This window comes from Budorcas taxicolor, chromosome 17, assembly GCF_023091745.1.
Source record: "Budorcas taxicolor isolate Tak-1 chromosome 17, Takin1.1, whole genome shotgun sequence".
NCBI lineage: Eukaryota > Metazoa > Chordata > Mammalia > Artiodactyla > Bovidae > Budorcas > Budorcas taxicolor.
This window is the reverse complement of record NC_068926.1, coordinates 61,257,328-61,275,957: the sequence shown is the minus strand read 5'-3', so window position 1 is coordinate 61,275,957 and position 18,630 is coordinate 61,257,328. Positions and strand designations below refer to the sequence as shown.

At 50.1% G+C, this 18,630-nt stretch overlaps 1 protein-coding gene across 1 annotated transcript in view; it reads left to right on the top strand.

The window, feature by feature from the left end:
* Positions 1–18,630, top strand: part of RASAL1 (RAS protein activator like 1) — a 31,598-nt gene that overhangs the window by 6,596 nt on the left and 6,372 nt on the right. The window contains exons 3-14 of the mRNA XM_052654578.1: positions 1,109–1,222; positions 1,362–1,423; positions 6,444–6,573; positions 8,824–8,905; positions 9,056–9,187; positions 11,883–11,971; positions 12,521–12,638; positions 12,776–12,929; positions 13,314–13,378; positions 13,673–13,785; positions 15,690–15,882; positions 18,278–18,415. Coding sequence (XP_052510538.1) covers positions 1,109–1,222; positions 1,362–1,423; positions 6,444–6,573; positions 8,824–8,905; positions 9,056–9,187; positions 11,883–11,971; positions 12,521–12,638; positions 12,776–12,929; positions 13,314–13,378; positions 13,673–13,785; positions 15,690–15,882; positions 18,278–18,415 — 1,390 coding nt within the window. The remainder of the gene's footprint in view (positions 1–1,108; positions 1,223–1,361; positions 1,424–6,443; positions 6,574–8,823; positions 8,906–9,055; positions 9,188–11,882; positions 11,972–12,520; positions 12,639–12,775; positions 12,930–13,313; positions 13,379–13,672; positions 13,786–15,689; positions 15,883–18,277; positions 18,416–18,630) is intronic.

Here is an 18,630-nt window from a genome sequence, read left to right as displayed (position 1 = left end):
TCTGCCTCAGAAGGAAGAAGGCAGAGGCAGGAGTATTGGCCAAATTTTGCAGCTGTCAACTTGAGTGTACGTTGACTGGGCAAAGTGAGTTCTCTTTCGCTTTTGGGTAAAGGGCAGTGCATCTGCAGAGGTGTTGGGGTGAAGAGGTGTGTGTCTGTTTCTGCATCTTTCTTGGTCCTTGATCCTTCTGGGGTTCCCTCTTGCTGATTAAGTGCTCCGGCCCCTGCTGCCTTCATGGTCCCCTGGCCCCTCACACTTTCCTGCCTCCCAGCCACCATCTTCTTGTTCCTCAAATTCACCATTCCTGCCTCAGTGCCTTGGCACATGCCCTTCCAGCCATCTGGATGGTCTTTATCCTCTCTCTGCTTTGCCTGACTAGCTCCTAGGGAAAGCCTTTCCTGACCCCTCCCATCCTCAGCCCAGTGGGCACCGCTGGGCTAACCAATCACAGGACTTCTCTCACTGTGTCATAAGGGCTCGGGGGGGAGCCCCTTTCTGCTGGGGGAGTTCTGTGGGGGTGGGGACCTTGGCACCTCTTCCTGTAATTTCCCATAGCCCCCAAGACTTGGCACATAGTCAGGGTGAGTGAGTATGGAGTGAATGAATGGATGAATGGAATTGTCTGTCTTGTCTGTTACTGAAGGTTTTGTGATCCTCTGTGTGTATCTCTGCCGGGTATCACTCTGTGTATGTGAATGTGTGTCTGTGTGTGTCTCCATGTTCTGGGCACTGTTTTTGGTCTATGTTATCCATGTGAATGTTTTCTCTGTGTGGGTCTGCCCTTGTCTGTATGTAGAGACACAGTTGTATATTTCTAGAGATTTTTGAGGATGCATATGGGTATCTGTATGTGTGCACATGTGTCTCTTTGTGTCTGGTTTCCTGGGTATATCTGTGAATGTGTGTGTGTTGTGTGTGTGTCAAGGTCTCTGGGTGTGTGTTATGGTTTGTGTGTGCATCTGTGTGTATCTCATATCTGGGTTCTTGGGTCTGTGTGAGTGTGTATGTGTAGCTGTATTTGTGTTTGAGTAGCTCTGGGTGTGTGTGTGTGTCCCCAGGTATCTGCTGCCTGTGTGGCCCAAAGGCCCCCCTGTGCCCCCTTTTGCAGGACAGCAACCATCTGGCGGAGCCTGAGCCCCTTCTGGGGGGAGGAATACACAGTGCACTTGCCCCTGGATTTCCACCATCTGTCCTTCTACGTGCTGGACGAGGACACGGTGGGGTGTGTGTGCTGGGGACCCAAACCTGGGCGTCTGAGGGAAGGCGGGACACCCCAAAGCACAGTCCACGTCTGCGCCCACCTCGCCACGGGTGGGACAGAGGTCCCTGACTTGGACCCTCACCTGCCTGCCTTTCTGCAGGCACGATGACATCATAGGCAAGATCTCGCTGAGCAGGGAGGCCATTACAGCGGACCCCCGAGGTGGGTGAGGGTGCCAGGCAGAGGGAAGGGGGGTGGCGCTTGCCGGGGCATAGCAAGCAGCACCGGGCAGCACAGAGCCTTCGGGGGAAATTATTTTGGTTGTTGCTTCTGTTTTGAATTTTATTGTTTTTAGTTTGTATTATTTATCTTTTTGGCTGTGCTGGGTCTTTGTTGCTGCATGGGTTTTCCTCTAGTTGCAGCAAGCGGGGGCTGCGCTCTCGTTGCCGGGCACAGGCTTCTCATTGCAGTGGCTTCTCTTGTGGTGGAGCAGGGGCTTCAGTAGTTGTGGCTCCTGGGCTCTGGGGTACAGGGTTAGTAGTTGTGGCTCATGGACTTAGTTGATCCACGGCACATGGGATCCCCCGCTGTTTATTGCATTTGCAGGCGGTTTTTTTTTTTTTTTCTTTTTAACCACTGAGCCACCAGGGAAGCCCAGATTTTAATTTAATTCATTTATTGAGCAGTTAACTTATTTACATTCAATATTTAAAAGATACAGTTAGCGGTGGAACTGTCCTTCTTGTCCCAGCTTCTTCGTTCTCATCCCCCGTGTTGTCAGTTTCTTGTATGTCCTTCTAGGGACGTTTTAAACCTGTGCAAGCAAGGGACTTCCCTGGTGGTCCAGTGGCTGAGACTTCACATTCCCATGCGGGGGCCCCGGGTTTGATCCCTGCTCAGGGAACTAGATCCCACGTGCCACAACTAAGAGTTTTCGTGCTGCAACTAAAGGTCCCGCATGCCGCAACTAAGATCCAGCACAGACAGATAATTAAATTAAATATTAAAAAAAAAACCCATATGCAAGTAGCAATAGTAATAGCAGCAAACATTTATGTAGTGCTTACAGTGTGCTGATCACTTTCTAAGTGCTTTACATGTATCAATTCACTTAATTATTCTAATAACCCTAAGAGGTGAGTACTCTTGTTACACCCATTCTGCGTGCTCATGCTCAGTCGCTTCAGTCACATCCAGTTGTTTGCAACCCCATGGACTGTAGCCCGCCAGGCTCCTCTGTCCATGGGATTTCCCAGGCAAGAATGCTCTCCTCCAGGGGATCTTCCCGACCCAGGGTTCGAACCCATGTCTCATGTCTCCTGCATAGGCAGACAGGTTCTTTACCACCAGTGCCACCTGGGAAGCCCTATGCCCACTCTATCGGTGAACAAACTGAGGCACAGGGGGTTAAATAACGTGCCCAAGATCACAAAGTGATTAAGCGGGACAGCTGGGATTTGAACCAAGTCGTGTAGTTCCAAGGTCTGTGCTCTTTCTACAATATGGGTTTTGTTCTCTGCTTATAGAAACAGGGCTTCCCTGGTGGCTGAGATGGTAAAGTGTCTGCCTACAATGCGGGAGACCCGGGTTCAATCCCTGGGACAAAAAGATCTCCTGGAGAAGGAAATGGCAATCCACTCCAGTATCCTTGCCTGGAAAAATCTGTGGATGGTGGGGCCTCGTGGGCTATAGTCCATGGGGTCACAAAGAGTCAGACATGACTGAGCTACTTCAGTTTTTTATTTTTTATAGTAATAGGACTCCATTAAGCACACTGTTCTATATCCTGTCTTTTCACTTCGCCGTGTATCTTGGAGATCTTTCCATGTTAATGTCTCAAGAGCGTCTGCATTCTTTGCTCTTAGTATGACTTCATGGCACTCCGCTTTGTGGATGTACCATTATTTATTTGGCTAAGTGCCTTCTTGATGTGCACTTGGGTTACTGACAGTGTTTTCCTAGTTCAAACAATGCTGCAATGAATAGCCTTGTACAAACGTGGTTGCACACATCATGCAAGTTTATATTAATTAAAAAAAAATTTGACTGTTCAGTGCAATATGTGGGATCTTAGCTCTCCAGCCAAGGATCGAACCCATGCTCCCTGCATTGGAAGCAAGGAGTCTTAACCACTGAATCGCCAGGGAAGTCCCCATATATGCCAGTTATATCAATCAGCATAATGAATTCCTAGAGGTAGATTTGCTGGATCAAAGAGTATCCACATTAGCACATTTGATAGTGATTTTATTTATTGTTAAGTTGCTCTCCAGTTACTTAACAGCTAACGGTTTAATCTACCCTTTAACCTTGTCAACAAATGCCAGACTTTTGGATCTTGAAACCGATAGGTTAAAAAATTGGCTCGTTGTGTGGGCTGTTTTGCATTTCTGTATAAGTAAGTTTGAAGACCTTTTTATATACTCAAGAGTCTCTTTATTTCCTCTTTTTTCTGTCTATTGTCTATTCATATTGTATGTGTATTTTTCACCCACTGGGTTGTTTGCCTTTTCTTCCTTTTTTGTGGGAGATCTTTATATATGAGGAAAATAAACTTTGTCACATTAGCTGCAAATTTTTTTTCTCCTTGTGGCTTATATTTTGACTTTGCTTATCATTTTTTCCAGTAGAAAATTTGCTTCTTTTTCTGTAATCAAAATTTGTGTGTGTGGTGGGGGGTGCACGTGATTTTATGTAATGCCTGGAAAGTCCTTCTCAGTCCTGATATTAGGACAGATTGCTTTATATGATTCTTTCTAAAAACAATTTGTTCCCATATTTTTTAAACAGTCAAGTCTTTGATCTATTTGGAACTTACCCAGATACAAAGTATCCAATAGAGATTGAACTCTACTGCTTTGGTCTAGATGATTCTTTGTTATCTTGACACCATTTATTGAATAATATAATAATATATTTTTGCATCAGTGAGCATTAGTTGACAGCACACTATGTTCCAATCATTATAATCATCACTCGTATTTAGGGAAGGCTTATTATGTGCCAGGCACAGTGCTAAGCACTTTACATTTAGTCCACACAATACCAAGTGAAGTGAGGTGAGATGGAACCTCACTTTTCTAACTTGATTATTGCAACGGATACCTAATCAAGTTAGAAAAAGCTGATGGCATCCTGGACTTGGGAATGACGAAAGAGATAGAGAGGTAAAGTAGAACTTATTTTTCCGGCAGCACAGGGGACCAGATCCACAGAATGGCTGTCTGGCCACATAACAGTGAGATCCTAAATTAGATGCAATTCCTAACACCTTGTTGGAAGGATGTGAAGAGGATTCAGTATTCCTCCATTTGCACGCAAGCATGTGTGCTAAGTCTCTTCAGTCGTGTCTGACTCTTTGCGACCCCATGGACTGTAGCCCGCCTGGCTCCTCTGTCCATGGGATTCTCTAGGCAAGACTACTGGAGCAGCATTCCATGCGCTCTTCTATTCCTCCTTCTATTCCCGGTGAATCATGAGCTTAAACCTAATATGGAGTGGTGAGCAAGAGGCAAGGGAGTAAGGAAGGATTTCCCTGAAAGTTAACGTCAATATCAGATTCACAGTCAACAGACTAAATCTTAGGCCAGGGGGAAAGTGGCTTTTACTGAACCTGAGAATTCCCCTTCAAAGGTCCTAAGCAACTGCTACTCCTCTCCAGGGATAAGCATCCTCATGTTAAATTTCCCACAGAGTGAGCTCAAACAAGCTTGACTTCACAATCAAAGATCACCACACACACAAGGAAGTGAGCCACCAAGAGCAAGAGTCAGCAGAAATGATGACCATCAGATTTAGACCTGTAAAGACTTTAGACTTTGTATTTATGATAGATAAGAATTTTAAAAATTCAATAAGTAAAATTTAATCACCTGAAAGGGCCAGGAATAACCATGATAAATTAAAGCAATGCATTAAAAAAAAAAATAGACTGACTTGGAAGAGAACCAAATCAAATGCTTAGAGATAAAAGGTACAATTGTTGACCTTGAAAACCAAGTGGATGAGTGACACATCATTCTTTCAGAGCTGAAGTCAAAATTAGTGAACTGGGAGAGAGATCTAAAGAAATTATTTAAACTTCAGCTCAGAGAAATGAAAAGCTTATAAGAGAAGTTCAAGACATGGAAAATAACTGAGAAAGTCTCTGCTGCTGCTGCTAAGTCGCTTCAGTCATGTCTGACTCTGTGCGAACCCATAGACGGCAGCCCACTAGGCTTCCCCGTCCCTGGGATTCTCCAGGCAAGAACACTGGAGTGGGTTGCCATTTCCTTCTCCAATGCATGAAAGTAAAAAGTGAAAGTGAAGTCGCTCAGTTTGTCCAACTCTTAGCGACCCCATGCACTGCAGCCTACCAGGCTCCTCCGTCCATGGATTTTCCAGGCAAGAGTACTGGAATGGGGTGCCATTGCCTTCTCTGGAGAAAGTCTCTATACCAAGCAGGGTTTTTTTGTTGTTGTTGTTTTTTTTAATCCTTACCTAGATATACTGTGGGGAGACTGCAAAAAACATCAAAGACTTAGTCTTAAACTTGGAAAAGATAGACCATTCATGCAAGATCAATTATTAGGCTGAAATGACTTCCCAGTAACTACAACTGAAGGTGGAAGTCAGTGGAACAGTATCTTTAAAAAATTTTATTTAGTTAGTTTTAATTAAAAAAATTTTTTTGGCCATGCCACTTGCCATGTGGGATCTTAGTTCCCTGACCAGGGATTGAACCCATACCCCCTCCCTGCATTGGGAGTGCAGAATCTTAACCACTGGACTGCCAGGGAAGTCCCTGGAACAGTATCTTAATGTGTTAAGAGAAATGAGAGACGGAGAGAGAGAGAAAGAAGGAGAGGTTAAGATTGAGAAGACCAAGACTGACTTGATTGATTCAGGCCAAGAGCCTATAAGAAGGCTCAGAGATAGGAATGCCCAAGTGTTGTTTTTTTTTTTTTCTTGAGGGGAGAGTAAATGACGGAGGGCTTTATATACTAGGATGAAGAGTGTGATAGTACATGGTTAGGGGCCCTGCTGCCTGTATTTGAATCCTAGCTCTGCAGTTTACTAGCTCCCTTCTTGCTGTGCCTCTTTTTCCTCATCTGGAAGTGGGGATAATTACAGTACCTATAGCAGAAGGCTAATGAGAAGTCCGTGACTCGATATCTTTTAAACGTTAACTGAATTTTTAAAGATAATGCAATGCCTAGACGGTGGTAGGTGCTTAATGAATGCTGGTGCCTGTGCCCTCCAGGAATCGACAGCTGGATCAACCTGAGCCGTGTGGACCCAGACGCGGAGGTGCAGGGTGAGGTCTGCCTGGCTGTGCAGACACTGGAGGACGTGCGGGGCCGTTGTCTTCACTGTCACGTGCTCCAGGCTAGGTATGGTCATGATGGGGGTGAGGGTGGGGTGGGGGGTGGTCTGAGAATGAGCAGGAATCCACTGGACTCCTCCCAGCTGCCTTGAGACCACCTCACTCCTGAGATACTTCTGGGCTCAAAACCGACATTCTTTATAAGGCAAACAGTCCAAGCTCACCAGGTTGCAAGTTTCTTGGGTTAAAGCATGAGCAAAATCTTTGTTGGGTCCCCAGTGACCAGCAACCAAAGGCCAGACACTCAGAATGACCAGGCAGATGGGTGTGGAGATGTATTAATCAAGTCATAAGTGATAGACACCCAGTTTATACTGGCTCAAGCAGATTGGCTCGTATGAATGACATGCAGCTTTAGGCATGGCTGGATCCAGGTGCTCCAACAGAGACATCAGGGATCTGTAGACATAGATTCCTTGGGTGTCTGTTGTATTAACTTTATTCTCAGACAGTTTCTCGGAGAAGGCAATGGCACCCCACTCCAGTACTCTTGCCTGGAAAATCCCATGGACGGAGGAGCCTGGTAGGCTGCAGTCCATGGGGTTGCGAAGAGTCGGGCACGACTGAGCAACTTCACTTTCGCTTTTCACTTTCATGCATTGGAGAAGGAAATGGCAACCCACTCAGTATTCTTGCCTGGAGAATCCCAGGGACAGTGGGCTCCTGTCTATGGGGTCGCACAGAGTCGGACACGACTGAAGTGACTTAGCAGCAGTAGCAGTGCTTTCTCCCCAGGTAGGGGCAAAGCTGACCCTAACAGCTCCAGACTGGACTCCTACCAATTTGGCAGCTCCAGTGAAAAAACTATCTTCCACCATTTCCAACCAATATCCTGGGACTAACTCTTATTGACCCAGTTTGGAGTACCTGCCTATCATTGAACCAATTACACTGACTCTGATTGGTCAGACCTGAGTTGCAAGCCCCTTCCTGGCAGAGAGGGAGGAATCAACCCACTCAAGGCATGTGGGCTGGGAGAAAGGGACAGGCAGGTCCTGTCCCAAGGAAACATCAGAAAAAAGATGGATGCAACTCCTGGGATACCCATCTTCCCTCTTGTCTATCACTCCTCTCATTCTCAGCTGTGCCATCACTCTATTTCTTTGACTATTTCCACTCCTTTCACGCTCCCATGTCTTATTTTGTTTTTTGCTCATGTTTTTCCCCACGCCTTACTCCCTTTATTCTTACTTTTAGGCCAGTCCTCACCCAAGTTGGACTAGGTCTCTATTTCTTCTATTTCTAGTTTGCTCTGTGACCTTAAAGCCCTTTCTTGCCCTCTCTGTGCCTCTCCCACCGCTTCCAGATTTCTATCCCCAGCTGGAGCTCCCTGGAGATTGAATGGAGTAGCAGGCAGGCATAGGACAGGCAAAGGGACTTTTTTTGGGGTAGGGACTCCTCACTTACTCTGTGCCCATGGCCTCCTCCCCAGCTACAAAGGATCCTTGCAAGTAGGAGAGGGACCGATCGCTGTCGCTTAGCAACTAGGCTGGCTCCTAGGAAACCAAAGAAGGCTTTGGATGCCAAGCAGGGTGGGAGAGAAACAGCAGGAGGAAACAAGCAGCCCCTGGGTGTGTGGGGGAGAGGGTCCCTGTATTTGGGGGACCTTGAGAAGGAGGGGTGGGAGAGGCTGAGACTTGGGTTGTCATGGCAACCAGAGGCAGGGGTCCCTTCCTCATGCCTTTTCTTGGTCCTAGTGTGGTTAGGAGTGTTTGTTGAGTGAATGAGTGAGCTGAGCACTCTTCACATGTCATCTCATCCCTTAGCCCTGTGAGGTCAGTCTGTTATTACTCTGATTTTCCAGATGAGGAAATTGAGGCTCAGGGAGGGCAAGTGACTTCTCCCAGTGTAACTCAGCCAGTGAATGGGAGAATCCAGGCTATGAACCCTGGCATCTGGCATCTGGTCTCCCATCCTTGGGCTCCAGGGAAACAGAGGCTCCTTTTCCCTTCCTCACTGCACCTTCACCTGCTGCTTTGTGATGTTCAACATGACCTTTCTGCGCTTCAGTTTCCTTACCTAGAAAACGTGGGCATAGTAATGTGTCCTCGTAGGGTAGCGTTAATCTAAAGGAAGATACCAGGTTTGGACAGGCCTGGTGAGGGATGCTCTTTGCTAGATCCCTACAATGTACTATTGTGTTATCTTGGAAATCAGCAGCATTTGAATTGTCTACCCTGAACCCCTTCCCCAAGGTTTGGGTCTTGGTCCTTAAGGGTCCTGTGACCCCCCCATTCCTTACCTCATCTGTCCCCAGGGACCTGGCCCCCCGAGACATCTCTGGCACGTCTGACCCATTTGCACGTGTGTTTTGGGGCAGCCAGAGCTTGGAGACTTCGGTAAGTGGTGGAGCAGAGCTGGGAGACTGGGGCATTAAATGACTTTGGGAAAGCCACTTAACCACTCTGAACCTCAGCCTTCCCATCTGTAAAATGGAGACAAGAATGGTCCTATTAGCTCTCTCTGTCTCTCACTCCCTCCCCTCCCAGACCATCAAGAAGACTCGCTTCCCATACTGGGATGAGGTGCTGGAGCTGCGGGAGATGCCAGGTTCCCCATCCCCTCTGCGAGTGGAACTCTGGGACTGGGACATGGTTGGCAAGAATGACTTCTTGGGAATGGTGAGCACCCCCCAGACACCCTCCATGGCTCACCACTGCCTCCAAGGGGGACTGGGGAGAAGGGCTGGGCATCCTGGGGCTCACTTGGAAGGGTAGATGTGACGTTTGCCTTATCAGGTACGTTGGCCAGGCCTGGGTGACAGAGTCCCATGATCCCATTGGTGCAGGAACCTACCTAAGGTCATAGGGTGGGCCCAGATTCTTATTCCGGGATGAGAGTACGCAGGTTGACTGTGTGCTTCACTGTGCTAAGTGCTTCTCCAGCATCACTTCATTTATATAACCCTGATGGCCACTGTTAAGAGGCTGGGACCATTGCTATCTCTATCTTACAGATGGGAAGACTAAGGTTCAGAGAGGTGAAGTGGCTTTCCCAAGGTCATATGATTAAGAAATGGCAGAGTCAGTATTTGAGTTCACGTCTCTCTGAATCCAGAATCTAACTCTTACTCCTGGATGCACTGGGCTCAAGGTCTTTCTCTTGGAACTTTGGTCTCCCCATCTGTAAAGTGGGTATGATTTTTCTTGCCTCTCAGGAATAGTGAGTGGATGTATACTCAGCATTTTTATTTTGACAGTTTTTTTTGTTTTTTTTTGTCTGGGTCGCATGACCAGGGATTAAACCTGGGCCATGGCAGTGAAAGCCGAGTCCTAACCACTAAGCCACCGGGGAAATCCTGAAGCTGCCAGTTTTTAAAAGGAGGCAAGATTAGAGTAAATAAGAGGGAGACTTGGTCATGGACCTCCCTTGAAATGACCACATGCTTCACCAAAGTCATCAAGGTGTGTAAAATGGTGCCGCCGCTTTGGAAAAGTCTGGCACTTCCTCAGTAGTTAGAGGTACCACGTGACCCAGCAATTGCATTCCTGGGTGTGTACCAAAGAGAAAGGGAAACACATATCCACACACAGCATTGTACGTTAATGTAAATAGCAGCATCATTCATAAACAGCCAAAAGTAGAAACAGCTCAAATGTCTGTCAATAGATGAATGAAGAAACAAAATATAGTATATTTACTCAGCGGAATATGTGGCCATAAAAAGCAATGACATCCTGACACATGGATCCTGTGACATTCATCCTGACACATTCATCCAACAATATGGATGAATTTTGAAAACACAATGCTAAGTGAAAGAAGCCTGTCCCAAACTCCCCACATATTACATAATTTCATTTATCAGTTCAGTTCAGTTCAGCCGCTCAGTCGTGTCCGACTCTTTGTGACCCCGTGGACCGCAGCACGCCAGGTCTCCCTGTCCATCACCAACTCCCGGAGTTCACTCAAACTCATGTCCATTGAATCAGTGATGCCATCCAACCATCTCATCCTCTGTCGTCCCCTTCTCCTCCTGCCCTCAGTCTTTCCCAGCATCAGGGTCTTTTCAAATGAGTCAGCTCTTCCCATCAGGTGGCCAAAGGATTGGAGTTTCAACTTCAACATTAGTCCTTCCAATGAACACTCAGGACTGATCTCCTTTAGGATGGACCGACTGGTTGGATCTCCTTGCAGTCCAAGGGACTCTCAAGAGTCTTCTCCAACACCACAGCTCAAAAGCATCAATTCTTCGGTGCTCAGCTCTCTTTATAGTCCAACTCTCACATCCATACATGACCACTAGAAAAACCATAGCCTTGACTAGACAGACCTTTGTTGACAAAGTAATGTCTCTGCTTTTGAATATGCTGTCTAGGTTGGTCATAACTTTCTTTCCAAGGAGTAAGTGCCTTTTAATTTCATGGCTGCAGTCACCATCTGCAGTGATTTTGGAGCCTCCAAAAATAAAGTCAGTCACTGTTTCCACTGTTCCCCCATCTATTTGCCATGAAGTGATGGGACCGGATGCCATGATCTTCGTTTTCTGAATGTTGAGCTTTAAGCCAACTGTTTCACTCTCCTCTTTCACTTTCATCAAGAAGCTTTTTAGTTCCTCTTCACTTTCTGCCATAAGGATGGTGTCATCTGCATATCTGAGGTTATTGATATTTCTCCCGGCAATCTTGATTCCAGCTTATGCTTCTTCCAGCCCAGCATTTCTCATGATGTACTCTGCATATAAGTTAAATACAAGAGAATCTATAAAGACAGAAAAATTAGTGGTTGCCAGGGACTGGAGAATGGGGAGTGTTTGCTAATGGATATAGGCTTTCTGTGGCCAGAGGAGCAGATAGAAAATGGTCTGAAATTAGTGGTGGTAGTTGCGCAACCTGTAAATATACTAAAAACCACTGAATTACTTTAAATTGGTGAATTGTATGGAAAATAAATTATATCTGCATAAAGTTGTTATTTAAAAAGAGAGGGGGAGGGTGGGACTTGACCTTCTGGGCTATCTTTAAGCCTTTTGATAGATGCAAGTTTTGCCCCTCAATGGAGCTGAAAATACATTCACTCCAGACATGCTGTGTCTAGCCACTGTGTGACCTTGGGCAAGTTACTCCACCTCTCCGAGCCTCAGTTTCCTCAACTGTATATTAAGTGCTCTCTGGAGGCCTTTGGTACCCTGGCAGGACCTAATAATCGGGAACTGGGGGACGGAGTGTTGCCATCGTTGTGTTGATAGAACACGGTGGAGGAGGAGGAGCTGACCCTGGGTGGGCTTTGCCACCCCTCCTTGGGTGGGCAGTCTAACTCTTCTTCCAGGGCCCAGCAGGGCAGAGCTCTGCTGAGGGTCTGTGTGTCGCCCCACAGGTGGAGTTCCCCCCACAGGTCCTGCAACACAACCCGCCCAATGGCTGGTTCCGCCTCCTGCCCTTTCCCAGAGCAGAGGAGGATTCTGGGTAAATGTGGGTACAGTGGGAGGAGGCCGGGCTGGAACCATGTTGGGTTCCGTCTTCTGCTCGCAGGCCAGTCCTTATGGGTGCCCATGTCAGCCCACACGCTGTCACCAGGTCCCTTCATTCATTTAACAGGCGCTTGCTGAATTTCTCACCACATGCGTTTACATGCGTCCAAATGAGTTCACCTTATTCCCATCCACCTGCAAACACATCAGTTCAATCTGATGTGTGTGCAGAAATTCTGGTCCCTCCACACCCGTCTACACACCTGTTCACACCATCCGTTCCTGTATACATGCGTTTACACTGGCCTCATCTTTCTACACTGGCCAGATCTGTTTACACTGCCTGCCTGTGTCCATTCCTGTTTATACCTGTCGATACCTGTTCACCCCTGTTTATGCTGCCCACGCCTGTTCACACCTGCCCATACCTGTCTTGTCTGACAATTGTCCGTGCTCTTCACCGGCGCTCACACCTGCCTCTCTTGCTCCCCGCCCCTGCCCATACATACTTACGTTCCTTTTCCTGTGTTCTGGCCCTGGCCAGCGGGAGCTTGGGTGCGCTGAGGCTGAAGGTGCGCCTGACCGAGGACTCTGTCCTGCCCTCACAGTACTACCAGCCGCTCAGGGAGCTGCTCATGGAGTCGGTGCTGGGGCCAGCAGAGGTGGGTGCATCACTGGGGGTGTGTGTGGGGGGATCTGGATCATGGCCACCCCCTGCTTTAGGGATGTCTAGCTGAGCTCTTCTGCTTTGAGGTCCCAGAGCCCCAGGCCACCTCTCCTGCCTCCTGTCCTTGTGCAGGAAGATGCTGCCAGCCCCTTGGCTGTCCTGGAGGAGTTGACCTCGGGGGACTGCCGCCAGGAGCTGGCCACCAAGTTGGTGAAGCTCTTTCTGGGCCAGGGCCTGACTGGGCCCTTTCTGGACTATCTCACCCGGCGCGAGGTGGCACGGACCAGTGAGTTGCCTGCGTGACTACCCCCAGGCATCACTCCCGAAGGATGGGTCTGCAGAAGGTCTCAGAGAGAGATTTGGGGAGCTCAGGTAGAAGACAGGCTGCTGTGTCTTTGTGTGTTGGGGCAACAGGGCCTAGGAACCCCCAGTCAGCTGGGAGCATGGTCTTGGGTTCAGGACCTGGTTTTACTACTCATGTGCTGTGTGACCTTAGGCAGCTCACTTAACCATTCTGGGCCTTTGTATTGTGAAAGGAGTTGATGTGGCCGATCTCGATTCCTGAGGCTGAAAAGATCATGACCACTGCCCCCGCCCCCACCTTGGGTGGGTGGGGTGAGATGGATCCAGCCCCCTACATCCAAGCAAACGCTTCTCTCTGTCCTCTCAGCTGATCCCAACACCCTCTTCCGTTCTAACTCCCTGGCGTCCAAGTCAATGGAGCAGTTTATGAAGGTGAGTAGGTGAAGGCCTGGGGTTTGGTGGGCAGTCCGGCAGCTGCTTCTCCACGGGGACTCCCTTCCCAGTGCTTACTTGGAGCCCAGAGCTTGGCTGGCCTCAGATGGCCCTGGGCAGCCGAGCTGGGGGGCTGGTGGCTGGCCTCACCCTGAATTGCACCGCCACCCCAGCCCAGAGGCAGGCTTCCACCTCTCTCTGAACCTCTCCCTGCATGGTCCCCCCGCCCCCAGCTCATGGGCACACCCCCGCCTCACCCTCAGCCCTGCCCCGTGTGGTGCCCCCTGCCTCCAGCTCGTGGGCATGCCCTACCTGCATGAGGTCCTAAGGCCGGTGATCAACCGCGTCTTCGAGGAGAGGAAGTACATGGAGCTGGATCCCTGCAAGATGGACCTGGGCCGCACCCGGTGAGCCAGACCTGAGGGATGAACCCGCCACAGCCCCCTCGTCTGCCTGTCAGACCTGTCAGGCTGGGTCTGTGCCTTCTGCCACCCCACCCCTCCTTCCTGCTTGGGAGCCCTATGTTCTACAGTCTCACAGCCTCCCCTGAGAGCAGCCAACCCCTTAGACCGTGTGGTGCGGTGGTTCTAAGCGGGCCTCTGAGATATGAGTGCCCTGGGTTCAAACCCCAGCTCTGCCCTTACTGGTGGGTGGGTTATTTCAAGCCTTGTGAATATCTACCGGATGGACTATCGGGAGAATGAACTGAGTCATCCACACGAAGCCCGGCACTAACCAGTACTCCAGAAGCACTGTTATTTCTGTTATTGTGGTAGTGGTGGCTGAGGCCCCTGGGGGAGGGTCTGTGGCAGAGGTTGGCCTGCTTGATGACATGGGTTAGGGAGCAGGGCAATGACAGGGTTGCGGGGGTCATTCCATTTCTCCTGGGCTCCTCTTTTCTTTCCAAGACTTTTTTTCCCTCCAGCTCAGGGAATTGAACACAGGGATTGAACCCAAGTCTTCTGCATTGCAAGCATATTCGTTACCTTCTGAGCCGCCAATTCACTTTAAGTAGCCTGATTATTCCCATTTAACAGATGAGATTGTTCCCATTTAACAGATGGCTTGTTCCTACCAAGCCATCAGAGTTGGCTGCTGGGCAGTCCACAGGGGACCATGGTGGAGGTAGGAAAGGGTCTTTCCTTCTCTTTGGGCCTTGCCCAGCAAGTGATACCCACCCCTTCTGACCACCCGGGAGCAGGCATTAGGACCCCTTTTTACAGATGAGGAAACAGCCTCAGAGAGGGGAGGTCACCTGCCTAAGGCTGTACAGCTGGGAAGTTGCCAAGTGGGGATTTGAACGCAGCCCCTGAGTAGAAGGGCAGAGTCCATCTGTGAAACCCCAAGGCCAGGGCTTTTCCCAGAATACCTGGCAAAGACAGTGGGACTCAGTGGGTGCCTGCAGGGAGCAGGGGCATCTGGGAACTGGCCAGGGCAGGGTGCAGACAGACTCTGGAATTTTTATCCTGAGTTCTAATCTATGTTCTGCCACCTATTGGCAAGGGGACTTCTCTGAGCCTCAGTTTCCTCATCTGTTAAGTGGGAACAATCAGACTACTTAAAGTGACATTGGTGGCTCAGAAGGTAATGAATACGCTTGCAATACAGGAGACTTGGGTTCAATCCCTGTGTCAGGAAGATCTCCTAGAGAAGGAAATGGTTATCCACTCTAGTATTCTTGACTGGAGAATTCCATGGACAGAGGAGCCTGGGGGGCTACAGTCCACGGGGTCACGAAAAGCTGGACACAGTTGAGTGACTGAGCACACCCCCACCACACACACACACGCATGTTTGTGCCAAGCACTAGGCTGAATGCTGAGTTTGTAGCAGGGAACAAACGGACACAAATCTGTCTTATTGGGGGAGACAGGTAATATTAATGAACTAAAGACTCTTGCAGGTGATTAGTGAAATGGAGGGAAGTAAAGTGAGGGAGTGTCATGGGAAGAGCCAGGGAGGTCACAGGGACAGCCTCACAGAGCAGGGGATGTGGAATCTAAGGCTTGGAGGAGGTGAGGGAGGGAGTCGTGTGCAGGTCTGCTGGAAGATGTTCCAGGCAGGGGAAACAGCAAGTGCAAAGGTCCTGGGGCAGCAGTGCGTGTCTGGCAGGTCTGCACTGAAAATGCAGGGAACCCGGGTCCATGCTGGTGAGCAGCAGGAGAGAGACGGCCTCTTTGAGGAGGTAACTCTCTGCAGGGGGAATGGACCAGCAGGAGGGGAGGCCATGGAGAAGGGACAAGAAGGTGGGTGCTCTCTGAGCTTAGTAGGGGTTGGGTTCTGAGGCACAACCCTCCGCTTGCTTCCCCAGGAGAATCTCCTTCAAGGGTGCACCCTCCGAGGAACATGTGCGGGAGGCCAGCCTGGGGCTGCTGACGGGCTACCTGGGGCCTATCGTGGACTCCATTGTGGGCTCCGTGGGGCGCTGTCCACCCGCCATGCGCCTCGCCTTCAAGCAGCTACGCCAGCGCGTGGAGGAGCGTTTTCCCCAGGCGGAGCATGAGGTGGGTCAGGCGGTCCCCTTGGGTAGATGGGGAGACTGAGGCTGGGGAGGGGCAGTGGCTTGTCCAGGGCCACAGGGAGAGGCGGGGGAGGAGCGGGACAGAACCTGGGCTACCCACCCTGAGGTGCTGTGTGTCTTGGCAGAAGTGGGGACAGTGTTCTGGCAGGATCTGGGGCCCAGGGGGTGATGATAGTGGTGATGATGAGGATGACAATAATAACACCAGCTAACACTGCATATATTGGGACTTCCCTGGGCTTAGTGGTAAAGAATCCGCCTGCCAATGCAGGAGATGCAGGACACGTGGGTTCGATCCCTGGGTCGGGAAGATCCCCTGGAGAACACAGCAACCCGCTCCAGTATTCTTGCCTGGAGAATCCCACGGACAGAGGAACCTGCTGGGCTATAGTCCGTGAGGTCACAAAGAGTCAGACACAACTGTGACCAACCACCACCACCACACTATGTACTGCCCTGTCTAGGGATCAGACTTTGTGTTACATGCTTATTATCTCTTCTCGTCTTCACATCCACCCTGTGAGGTGGGTGCCAGTATTATCCCATTTTACAGAGGAGGAAACTGAGGCCCAGAGAGATGAGCTGCTTTGCCTAAGAGTCGTGGACTCAAGACTCAGCCTCCAGACTCGCAGGGGGAATCTCTCCCTTCTCCCCTCGTCCTCCTCCTCAGACCTGAGCCCGGGCCTCCAACTGGGACGAGGCTGATTTACACCCCACCCTGTGGGGCTCTTGCCTCGGCTGCTGGTGGAGGTGCTAAGTGGGACACATCCGCAGCTGGGGGCGGGGGAGGCGGATACCAACTCCCCAGACAGCCTGGCCCTTGTGGGAGGAGCCCCGATCAGTGACACCCAAGTGTCCCCCAGGTCTCAGCCCCCATGGTGAGCGGTGGCCGCGGGCAGGGAACAGAGGCTTCCTCATGCCCATGAAGATGGAGGGGGCCAGAGAAACCCAAGCAGCTCCTCTCTCTGCCGCTCTGACACCTGGTTCCTTCTCAAGAAAGGAGGAAGTTAATGAGCTGACGTCAAAGGCTAAAGTTACTGAGCAACATGGCAGGCTGGGGTGGGGGGCAGCCTAGGGGCAGTTTGGGGTTCCAGATCTGTGGGACCTCCTCGCCCATCTCTGAGCAGCTCCAGGGACCCAGCTCCTGGCAAGGCTCAGTGTCAATGCAGAGGTGCCCTGGAAAGTTGGCACATACCCAGAGAGGGTATTGTCTTATGTGTGAATACAACCCCTAAATAAACACTGCAGCATATTCTCGGGGGCTAAATATAGCTTGGTGAGTGTGATGGGTAGGTGAGGAGCCGTTTGGAGGGGGTCAGCGCCCAGGAGAGAGACACGCCTCTTCCCAAGTTCCCTCTGGAGCTGGGGGAATCAGCCTTATGTGCAGGTGGCCCAGGCCAGGGTCTCACATGAAGGGCCATCACGCTTTACAATCTGTGGAGGGCAGAGGCTGGAACTGGGGCTGTGCAGGGAGCCAGCTGAAATGGGTTTGCTACCAAGCCTCAGTTTCTTTATCTGGAAAATGGGGATAGTAGTACTACCCCATGAGATTGCTTGAGGAATTGTGCAGGCTTGTGCAGGCTTAGTTTTTGACACCCAGTAGCTAGTGTTGAGGAGAAGGCAACGGCAACCCACTCCAGTACTCTTGCCTGGAAAATCCCATGGACGGAGGAGCCTGGTGGGCTGCTGTCTATGGGGTGGCACAGAGTTGGGCATGACTGAAGCGACTTAGCAGCAGCAGCAGCAGCAGCAGCTAGTGTTAAATGCAGGACAGTGTGATGAAGAGCAGAGTTCGAGTTCTGCCTGGGTTCAAATCTTGGCTCTGCCACTTATTGCTGTGTGACCTTGGGCAAGTGACCTTCCCTCTCTGGGTCTCAGTTGCTTCCTCTGTAAGATGGAGACACAGAACCTCCAAGGGTGAGTATTACATAAGCAAATACATGGAGAAATATTTGGCCTGTTGCTATTCATGATCAGAAATCACAGATCTGGGTGTGAATCCTGCTTCCTCTACTCATCAGCTGTGTGACCTGGGGCAAGTCAGTTGACATCTCTGAGCTTCTGCTTCCTCAGCTGTAAAATGGGAATAATGACGATGCCTCCTTCACAGGGCTGTGCCCTTTGCACAGTGCTTGGCACAAAGCAGACTCTGAGGATGTTTGGCTAAGTCTGATGGTGCAAAATTGGTATTATTACTCCGTTTTCCAGGTGGGGAAACTGAGGCCCAGGGAAGAAAAGCCTCCTTGGCAGACCAGGATGGCCTCCTGAGCCATGTACCCTTCTCCCTGTACCACCGATCCCTTGTCCTTGCTGTCCCAGTTTTCCCAACTGGGAAGTGGGTTTGGAGGACCCCTCTCACCTGCTGCTCCTCTCCGCAGGATGTGAAGTACCTGGCCATAAGCGGCTTTCTCTTCCTGCGATTCTTCGCACCTGCCATCCTCACCCCGAAGTTGTTTGACCTCCGGGACCAGCACGCGGATCCCCAGACCAGCCGCTCACTGCTGCTGCTTGCCAAGGTGCAGGCCGTGGAGTGCTCCCCCCACAAAATCCTGGGTGTTCTTAGCCACGGAGGAGCATGGGAGGACCAAATTGGGAGGCCAGACCCATGGAAGACCCAAATGAGACCTAGAGAAATCTGTTTGACATGGCACCTCCAGCTTTTTAAAAATTAGACTGCACCAGGCCTTAGTTGTGCCATGTGGGATCTTCAGTTGTGGCATGCAGGATCTAG